General features: G+C 45.8%; 1 protein-coding gene across 1 annotated transcript; it reads left to right on the forward strand.

The window, feature by feature from the left end:
• The first annotated feature begins 6,377 nt into the window (after positions 1 to 6,377).
• Positions 6,378 to 8,850, forward strand: LOC137757273 (doublesex- and mab-3-related transcription factor C2-like). Its single transcript, XM_068533960.1, has 4 exons — positions 6,378 to 6,592; positions 6,675 to 6,832; positions 7,487 to 7,623; positions 8,719 to 8,850. Exons 1-4 carry the CDS (start codon positions 6,378 to 6,380, stop codon positions 8,848 to 8,850), a joined length of 642 nt encoding a protein of 213 aa, XP_068390061.1.
• Positions 8,851 to 10,805: the final 1,955 nt, after the last annotated feature.

The following is a 10,805-nucleotide window of genomic DNA, read 5'->3' on the forward strand; positions in this document are numbered from 1 at the left end:
AGAAGAAAAACTATCACTGTTTGCCGATGACATGATACTATACATACAGAATCCTAAAGATGCTACCAGAATACTAGTAGAGCTAATCAATGAATTTGGTAAAGCAGCAGGATACAGTATTAATGCACAGAGATCTCTTGCATTGCTATACAATAATGACAAAAAATCTGAAAAAGAAATTAAGGAAACACTCTCACTTTCCATTGCAACAGAAAGAATAAAATACGTAGGAATAAACCTACCTGAGGAGAAAAAAGAACTGTATGCAGAAAACTATAAGACACTGATGAAAGTAACTAAGCACGATACAAACAGATGGAGAGATATACCATGTTCTTGGATTGGAAGAATCAACATTGTGAAAATGACTATACTACCCAAAGTAATCTACAGATTTAATGCAAAACCTGTCAAAGGACCAATGGCATTTTTCACAGAACTAGAACAAAACATTTCACAATGTCTATGGAAACACAAAAGACCCCGAATAGGCAAAGCAATCTTGAGAAACAAAAATGGAGCTGGAGGAATCAGGCTGCTGGACTTCAGAATATACTACAAAGCTACAGTGATCAAGACAGTATGGTACTGGCACAAAAACAGAAATATAGATCAAAGGAACAGGATAGAAAGCCCAGAGAGAAACCCACACACCTATGGTCAACTTATTTTTGATAAAGGAGGCCAGAATATACAATGGAGAAAAAACAGCCTCTTCAATAAGTGGTGCTGGGAAAACTGGACAGCTATATGTAAAACAATGAAATTAGAACACTTCCTAACACCATACACAAAAATAAACTCAAAATGGATTAAAGACTTAAATGTAAGGCCAGACACTATAAAACTCTTAGAGGAAAACATAGGCAGAACACTCTATGACATAAATCACAGCAAGATCCTTTTTGACCCACCTACTAGAGAAATGGCAATGAAAACAAAAATAAATGAATGGGACCTAATGAAACTTAAATGCTTTTGCACAGCAAAGGAAACCATAACCCAGATGAGAAGACAATGCTTCGATTAGGAGAAAATATTTGCAAATGAAGTAACTGACAAAGGATTAATCTCCAAAATTTACAGGCAGCTCATGCAGCTGAATATGAGAAAAAACAAACAACCCAATCAAAAATGGGCAGAAGACCTAAATAGGCGTTTCTCCAAAGAAGATATACAGATTGCCAACAAACACATGAAAGAATGCTCAACATCACTAGTCATTAGAGAAATGCAAATCAAAACTACAATGAGGTATCACCTCACACCAGTCAGAAGGGCCATCATTAAAATATCTTCAAACAATAAATGCTGGAGCGGGTGTGGAGAAAAGGGAACCCTCTTGCACTGTTGGTGGGAATGTAAGTTGATACAGCCACTATGGAGGTTCCTTAAAAAACTAAAAATAGAACTACCATACGACCCAGCAATCCCACTACTTGGTGTATACCCTGAGAAAACCATAATTCAAAAAGAGTCATGTACCAAAATGTTCATTGCAGCTCTATTTACAATAGCCAGGACATGGAAGCAACCTAAGTGTCCATCAACAGATGAATGCATAAAGAAGTTGTGGCATGTATATACAATGGAATATTACTCAGCCGTAAAAAGAAACGAAATTGAGTCATTTGTGTTGAGGTAGATGGACCTAGAGTCTGTCATACAGAGTGAAGTAAGCGAGAAAGAGAAAAACAAATACCGTATGCTAACACATATATATGGAATCTAAAAAAAAAAAAAATGGTCATGAAGAACCTAGAGACTGGACGGGAATAAAGACGCAGACCTGCTAGAGAATGGACTTGGGGACATGGGGAGGGGGAGGGGTAAGCTGGGAAAAAGTAAGAGAATGGCATGTACATATATACACTACCAAATATAAAACCGATAGCTAGTGGGAAGCAGCCGCATAGCACAGGGAGATCAGCTCGGTGCTTTGTGACCACCTAGAGGGCTGGGATAGGGAGGGTGGGAGGGAGGGAGATGCAAGAGGGAAGAGATATGGGGACATATGTATATGTATAACTGATTCACTTTGTTATAAATCAGAAACTAACACACCCTTGTAAAGCAATTATACTCCACTAAAGATGTTAAAAAAGAAAAAAGAAAGAAAGAGTCATATACCACAATGTTCATTGCAGCTCTATTTACAATAGCCAGGACATGGAAGCAACCTAAGTGTCCATCAACAGATACATGGATAAAGAACATGTGGCACCTATATACAATGGAATATTACTCAGCCGTAAAAAGAAACAAAATTGAGTTATTTGTAGTGAGGTGGATGGACCTAGAGTCTGTGATACAGAGTGAAGTAAATCAGAAAGAGAAAAACAAATACCATATGCTAACACATATATATGGAATCTAGAAAAAAGAAAAATGGTTCTGAAGAACTAGGGACAGGACGCGGATAAAGACACACACGTAGAGAATGGACTTCAGGACCCAGGGAGAGGCAAGGGTAAGCGGGGACGAAGTGAGAGAGTACCATTGACGTATATACACTACCAAATGTAAACTAGATAGCTAGTGGGAATCAGCTGCATAGCACAGGGAGATTAGCTCGGTGCTTTTTGACCACCTAGAGGGTTGCGATAGGGAGGGTGGGAGGCAGATGCAAGAGGGAGGGGATATGGGGATATATGTATACATATAGCTGATTCACTTTGTTATACAGCAGAAACTAACACACCATTGTAATGCAATTATACTCCAATAGAGATGTTTAAAAAAAAATTGTTCTGACGAACCTAGGGACAGGACAGGAATAAAGACGCAGGCACAGAGAATGGACTTGAGGATACGGGGAGGGGGAAGGGTAAGCTGGGACGAAGTGAGAGAATAGCATTGACATATATGCACTACCAAGTGTAAAGTAGATAGCTAGTGGGACGCAGTTGCATAGCACAGGGAGATTAGCTCGGTGCTTTGTGACCAACTAGAAGGGTGGGATAGGAGGTTGGGAGGGAGATGCAAGAGGGAGGGGATATGGGGATATATGTATACATATAGCTGATTCACTTTGTTATACAGCAGAAACTAACACAACATTGTAATGCAATTATAGTCCAATAAAGATGTTAAAAAATAAATAAATAGTTTCAAGACAGATAATCCTAATCTTATATGAACACTGCCAGAGGATAGCAAAGAGGGACTTTTGCCCAACTTAGTCTATGAGACTAGAAAACCTTGACCCTGGAACCAGCAAAGATGCTATGAGGAGAGAAACATCAAGCCAATCTTCCTCGTGAACAGAAGACACAAAAAATTCTAAGCAAAACTTTAGCAAACTGAACCCACCAGTGTACACAAAAGATGATACGCCATAACTAAGTTACATCTATCCTAGGAGAGCAAATCTGGTTTAACATTAGAAAAACTATAGATGGAAGGGGGCATGAGAGAGGTTTGTGTGTTGCTAATATATTCTGCTGTTTGCTCCAGGTGCTAACTGGATGTTTATGTTTAGTTTTTGGAAACTCACTAAGATGTGTACTTCACTAAAGATTTCGGAAAAAAAATCTTATAAATAACCCTCTCTGTGTTAACAGATTAAATGATTAGAGTCTTGATCATTTCAGTGGAGGCCAAAAATGTATAATCCCATATCTATTCATGATTTTTAAGACAATCTTATTAAGCTAGAAATACAAGGGATGTTCCTTAATCTGAAAGAAAGAAAGAATGAGAAAAGAGAGAGAGAACGGAAGAAACAAAAGAGAGAAGGAAGGAAAGAAAGAAAGAAAGGAAGGAGAAACAGAGAAAGAAAGAAAGAATTGAAGAATTAAAGCAAACAATGAAACACAGCAAGCCCATTTTAATATGGAAATGTTGGCATCATTCTGTTTAATATTAGGAATAACCCAAAGATGCCCAATTTTGCCGTCTCTATTTGACCTTGTAGTGGATGTCCTAGCCAGCCAGTAAGAAACCTGTAAGTTGATTACCTTACTTCTGTTACTCACAGATTCACAGAAAACTGTGCACCACTTATAGGCACATGATTAGATATCACAGAGTTTAGCATGGTGGCTGACTTTGAGATCAATATATTTTTTAAAAAGCCAAGTGGAGTTCTATAAATCAGACACAGATAGAAAATGTCATTTTAACCAGATATCAAGCACCAGAGCAACAACATTCTAGAGTTCTTGGGATAAATGCAAAAAAGGATGTACAAGATCTGAACGTACAAAAGGTAAAGCTAAATACTAAGCTGAGAGATTCCAACGTTAAAGAAGACCCACAAAAATAGAGAGCCATCCCATGTTGGTGACTAGGAAGGCTGGATATCATAAAGAGAGCCAATTCTCCCTTAACTGATCCACAGATTCAATGAAAGTGCAACCCAAATCTACCGCAAATGAGTTTTCAGGAAACATGTCATGCTGATCCTAACATTTATATTTTAGAGTTTAGGAAGGGCAAAAGGCGAAGAATAGTGAAGATATGCCTGGAGATGATGAATAAGGTGTGAAGACTTGTCCTACCAGAGATCAAGATGTCTTACCAAGAGATAAAAATTAACACAGTGTAGTACTGGCACAGGAATAGACCAATTTATCTGTGGAACAGAACAGGGAATTCAGAAACAGAGACACACGAATAAAGACCAAAATGACTCCAGACACTGCCAAATGTTCCCTGGGGCTGCAAAATCTGACTGTGAATTAAGAACCCCTGCCTGAGAATCCCTGACATAGGAATACGGAGCGACCTTAGAAACACACGCTGAATTTTGTACAAGTAAGTTACAGAATACCAAGGACGTGTGTTTAAAAGGCATGCGTGTACAATATTTCACATCCAAAGAGAGAACAGTTCAGGAAACAAGGTTTGGGGAGCACAAAGCTCTACTTCACTTCCGGAGTTAAATGGCCGGCCGCCCAATAAAGCCAGCATGAGGAGAAGTGGGAGGGAGGCGACGAGTGGGGCGGGACTTTGGTCAGTGACCTTCGGATGAGCTTGAAGCTCATTGGTCGCTGGCCATAGCAGTGGGAGGTGAAAGGCAGAGCTGGAAGCTCCTTGGCCTTTGAAGGCAGAGCTGCAAGCTCATTGGCCTTTGAAGGCAGAGCGGGAAAGGGAGCGAGAGCTGAGTCTTCCTTCAGGTCTCCTGTCCCAGCAGATTGATTCTGACCTGGTGGAGGCTGGGGTAACCGCAGACTGGCATCAGGAATAGGACCCTCATTCTCCACACCTCTTCTTTCCTCCCTCCCTCCTGCTATGGATCCCCAACCCCTTCTCCTCTCCTCCACCTCAGCCGGGTACCTCATGTCCCGCCCCACCCCACCCCCACCTCCCACTCCACGCCCAACCCTGCCCCCTTGGCTGAAGTCCTGTTGGGACGACCCCTTGCTGAGGCCTCCTGACCCCTGGCCTCTGGCCCCTGGGGCAGGGCTTATGCCCCTCCCTCTGATTCTGAGGTGGGTGTGGTAGGGAATGGTTGGGCAGCCTGAGAGGAGGTGGTGCACTCTGGGTGCAGGAGGAGGGGAAGGTGTGCTCAAGCATAATTGTTGAAGCTTGGAGAGGAGCATGGACGATTGTCGGGAGGCTGTGGAGGGAATGCACGGGTTTGCATGAAAGCAGAGAGGGTGTGTTGGTGCGAGAGAACAATTAGTGTAGTGAGGAGTTGGCTGTTGACTAGATCAGGGTCTGGCATTCAATAGGGGGGATCAACAAACATCTACTTGATAAATAATTGAGGGAATGAATGAAAATAATGATTGAAACAGGGGCTTGAGATCCAGCAGAATGATATGATTTCATGAGATGCAAAGGGGTGTCAGTTTAAAGAGGGAGCAAGAGAATAATTAAGATTTCGATGGGGTGCAAGAAAAAAAAAATCGGAATGGAAGGTGAGAGGAAGACTGAATGTAGGGCATACAGGAGACTAATAATAGAATTGAATGCAGAGGGGCATAGAATCATGAGTAGGCAGTGAATGAATGCAGGAGGTTAGGAAGACAATTGTGGAAGTGGATGCCAGGAATAATAGCTGGGCATAGCAGAGTACAAGATGATGCATGAGAAAGGGAAGCAGTAATTGTTGAAGGGGGCACGAGAGTGCATGTGCATGCCTGAAAAGGGTGTCTATGTGGAGTGAAGGTAGGCAGAGGGACTAGTAGTTGGATTGAAAGTATACAGGACCCATGCCCAGAGTTTCTTGGAACCTGCCTATGCATGAGTGGAGCTCCCTGGGAAGGAGGCTACACGAAGCAAGAAGGGAGGGTGCAATCTCATTTCAGCGGTGAGCTGGATGGAGAAGAATCCAGCCGCCTCAGATGGGGTTTTCCAAGGGCAGAGGAAGTACGTTGTGGGTAGGGGATCATGTGGCCACCCTGACCTCCACTCCTTGCTCTAGAACCATGGATCCCAATGAAATGCCTGCTGTGCCCTGCGGCCCCCCCGACTCCACCACTGGACTTGAGACCGGAGCCCCAAGGGGGATTGAACTTGGCCCCAGAAGAACTATACGTCGCTGTGCCCGCTGCCACAACCACGGCATCACTGACGAAATCAAGGACCAGGAGCACGTCTGCCTCTTCAAGGCCTGCAAGTGTCACAAGTGTGCCCTCTTCTCGTGAGTATGGTGTCTGACAAGGGGAGGGGAGTGGGCCTCCCCTAAAGGTGACTGACTTTAGACCTGCAATCCCCCACTTTAGGGAACACTGCAGCATCTTGCCTGCTGAGAGTGCCTTGAAGTCGCAGCGGGGTCCACGCCGAAAGAGGCACCTGACTGAAGGACGGATAAGGAGTGGGACCACCTCTCGCAAAGCTCACAGCCATGTCAACAAGTTGGCCATTGAAGCAGGAGTCCGCAGTGAGTATCTCTGGCCAGGGAGGGAGTCTGAGTTTTGGGTGTAAGAAGCATGAGTAGTTCTGTCACCAGTCCTACCACCCAATTTCGATGTGGCTTTGGACAAGTTACTCCTTGGGCCTTAGCTTCCCCAACTATAAAACATCATCAATATTATCTACCAAGTGTTGGTGGGCTGGAGAGATCTGGGGGGGTGGGTCAAAAAGGTCCACAGTGGGATGAGGCCTCAGATTGGGAGGGAGGTAGAGTCACGGGGGACGGTCAGGGGGAAAGGCTCACCTAAGCTATCCCCAGTGTCTCACAGCTGGGAAGGAGAACATCAGCTTGAGGCCCAACCCTGTGCAACCCCTGGGGTGGAGTCTGGGGCCAGTGTGGGAAGCTTCCACCTCAGCCGCTGCCCAGACCCCTTCCTGTGTCCTGAAGACCTGGGTGCCATCTCTAACCCTACTGCAACTTGCCATATGACCCTGGGGAAAAAATACTTCTCTCTGGGTCTCATAGTCCGCAGTCCCAAAATGAAGAGTAGGACTAGCTGGTCTTCAAGGTCTTCCCAACTCTGACATCCTGGGCTCCTATCCTTGTCCTAAAACATGCCCACATCTCCTTTCCATGGCCGGCTTGGTCCCTGACTCCAACCTGTGCTCTCTGCTCCTGCAGGCAAGCTCCCAAGGAGCTCTGCTGATCGGTCTGGTCGCGGAATCTTTGTCTCTGTCCTGGACTCCAGCACCCTTGAAGAAGCAACTAACAATTTCTCTTTCCAGGGAGTCACACAGACCCCCTGCCCGGCCCAGCAGGTGAGTAGAGTGAGAAGGACCATGGAGCTAGTTGTATATTGTGTTATTGAGTGCCCAACCTTCTGGTTAAGGCCATGGGAGCAAGAAAGAGGAAGTGGAGGCAGTGCGGTGCAAGTGGAGGAGGAGGAGGAGGAGGAGGAGGAGAGGAGGAGAAGGTGGCATCTCAGACTATGGGGCAACGACAGAGCTCTCCCAGCTTTGCCATTTCCAACTTGTGAGACTTTGGACAAGTAACTTTACATCTCTGAGCCTCTATTTTCCTATCAGCGTACTGAGAGGGGACAATATTCTACACCTATAACATTGACAAGAGGACTAGCACAAGGCCTGCCACATAGCAGGCCTTTGACAACTGGAGGCTGTTATTCCACATGAAACAAATCAATGGGATAGAAGCTCCTGCTGAGAAGGGGGGCCATGATGGTGAGGTCCACCATCTCACCCAGGCGAGAGTCTAATAACCGTCAGAGAAAAGTTCCTGGAGATGAGCCAAGCTGGCCCTTCCAGTCCCTTGGGGAACTTGATTGGGGAATATGGAGGCAAGAACCAGTCCTTGGACAGGGACAGTAATCACGTCACTCCAGGTGCCTTGCAGATTAAAACACAGACACCTCTGACTTCCCATAATCTTTACTGTTGCCTTGGGAGTTTTGAAAAAGCTGGGAGGAATTAGTGTCTCAGGAAAGATATAGAAAAAAAAGATACAGAAAAGAAGACAGTCCAAGCAGGGGAACGGACTTGTCCAAGCCACAACGACTAATGGCCAGCCGGCATTCAGACTCCCACATGCAGATATTGCAAAACCCTTGCCCCTCTCTCTCTACTGGTAGTATGTGCCTACCAGAGGGATAAATCCCCTGGCCTCTCCTTTCCTTGTTCCTAGATGCTCAACTCTGATCCTCCAGCCCTGTGCCACCCTTAACCCCCTTCTACTGCAGCCATGGATTCTGGGGAAATTGTGGGGTCCAGAACCCTGGCAGGGGCCAAGCTTAGTGAAGGAGAAGAGCCGAAGGCCTCAGGGTGGCTGGGGACTGAAGGGGCACGGGGGAGGTGTGGGTTCCCAGCTCCCATTCTCTCACATCCTTTGCTTTGCAGGCTCCCAAAGCTTCCGAGCAGGCCTCGGTTTCTGCCTCCTCAGAGTGGCAGCAACAACTGGAAGCGGCCAAGGCTCTGCTGGCTCTGAAAGGATCTTCCCAGGCCCCTTCTGGCTCCACCTCCGTGCTCTAGCCCTGTGTTGCACCAGGTAGCCTGGTCTTTGAAAGGAGAACATGGGGTTGGGGATAGTTGGGAAATGGGAGGCTGTTGTGTTAAGCAGGGCCTGACTGGGAAGTCAGAGTTGGAGGGTGGTTGGGGGTTGAACCTCTTTGGGCCCAGGCAGCCAAGCTCCTCAGTCTGACTCTTGAAGTGGCAGTAGATGGTTGTTCAGTGAATCGTCGGTTTATCGAGCGTTGTGCTCAACAGCAAATGTCCAGTGCCCTGATGTCAAGAAATAAGGAAACCAAGTCCCTAAGAGTAGCAGGGACTTACCCTAGGGCGTGCAGCATATCAAGTCGAAGAACCAGGTCTCCTGACCCCCAGCCCAGGGCTTTCTATCCAGACCCCTGCAGTCTGCTGTGACCTGGGAAGGACATACATAGGTGGTAAGAGCCTAGTCCGGAAGGAGATCTGGTTCCTGCCTTCAGGGAGCTTCCAGTCTCAAGGTGGAGCATGGATGCCTTCACAAGTCATGTTTTGCGGCTGAATCTCACTGATGAGCCTGGGGAGGAAGGACTGGAGGCGAGATAGACACCTGGGGGGGCTGAGAGGGAAGGCTGGGCACGACCAGACCAAAATGGTGCATTCGGCATGGAGTGTGAGTGAAGCAGCCACCCTGAAGGAACTGCTGGAACAGAGGGGATGAGGGTGGAGAGGCTACCAGTCACGGAGGTCTGGCATGCCAGGCTTAGGAGGTTAGACCAGCAACTGTGGGTGATGAGGAGCCAGGGAATGTCTGAACTAGGGAGGAGCATATTCAGAGATGCTGGACTTGACAAAAAGAAATGTGGTGGCTGTGATGGAGGGTTTGGAGGAGGCAAGACTTGAGATGGGCAAACCAGCAAGGAAGAGTTCTGTGCAATACAGTCCAGGTGACAAAGCCTTGATTGGGTGGAACAAAAAAGAGGGGAGAGCCGGGAGGGGAAATGGATGTGACCTGGCCCTGACCCATTTCTTTGTGTCTACAGCTCCTGCTGGAGATAGAGGACTTCAGCCTCCTAACCCCTCTCTTTGACCCACGCCGGCCAGCTCCGTTTCTCTGCCTAATGGACACCTGGGGTGCATCTCCCCCTTGAGCTAGAAGCCCAGAGGGGGAGAACTCACTAAAATACTGCCTATGTATGCATTCGCAAAATGCTTAATGTCCAAAATTCTTAACGTCTTTTTTTTAAGCCTTTAGGCGCTTATATAAGCTTTCAGACCCATTTTTTTTTTTTATATGGGGCAATGCCTTGACTGAGGATGGATATTCTTGTACCTCCATCCTTTACTTTCCTGGATCCCAGGGCCTTTTAATGTCTCTTATGAAAACAGCGTTGTACAATCTAAGCTGATCAGTCTCTAAATAGGGTCCTGTATGAGTCCATATGTTCATCTGCCAGAGTTTTTATTTGATTCATGATTGTGAACATGCTGGCACGCTCATATACTTATCCATGCATTTGAAAATCTGAGGATGTTTTCATTTTGTGTCTAGGTTTGTGTGTGTGAGCAAATAATAAACCCTTGTTGTAAGGCACTGAGATATAGGAGTTGTTTGTTACCACAGTATAACCTAGACTCTCCTGACTCTAACAGACTTGTTCAATTCACTTTTCAAAGGGAGAAGCTCTTTACTCAATAACTGGGATTTCTTAACACGGCTAGATAAGAAAATGGTAGAGAAAAAAAAAAAGGGTAAGAGATTTATTCATTCAGCAAGTAAGTTCCTACGCCTTTCCTGGCATAGACTGCTTCCAGTTGTCCAGAGGGCTACAAATTGAGATGTCTGCAGAATCAAGCAGATTATATAAATGAGTAGAGCAGGCCAGATGGGGTCTGGCCAATTGACAGTGCATGCTCTACCTAAGGGGACAGCTGTCACTTGGCTCTAGCCAATTGCTGCCATGCAGGAATGTGGACTCATTGTTGCCCCATCTCCTGATTTT

The sequence above is a fragment of the Eschrichtius robustus genome, chromosome X, assembly GCF_028021215.1.
Source record: "Eschrichtius robustus isolate mEscRob2 chromosome X, mEscRob2.pri, whole genome shotgun sequence".
Lineage (NCBI taxonomy): Eukaryota > Metazoa > Chordata > Mammalia > Artiodactyla > Eschrichtiidae > Eschrichtius > Eschrichtius robustus.

Bases quoted from the DNA above. Each gene is read 5' to 3' on its own strand.
- LOC137757273 (XM_068533960.1), top strand. From the start codon at position 6,378: ATGGATCCCAATGAAATGCCTGCTGTGCCCTGCGGCCCCCCCGACTCC. The intron at 6,593-6,674 runs GTGAGTATGGTG...CCCCCACTTTAG, and splicing joins CACAAGTGTGCCCTCTTCTC to GGAACACTGCAGCATCTTGC. The intron at 6,833-7,486 runs GTGAGTATCTCT...CTGCTCCTGCAG, and splicing joins CATTGAAGCAGGAGTCCGCA to GCAAGCTCCCAAGGAGCTCT.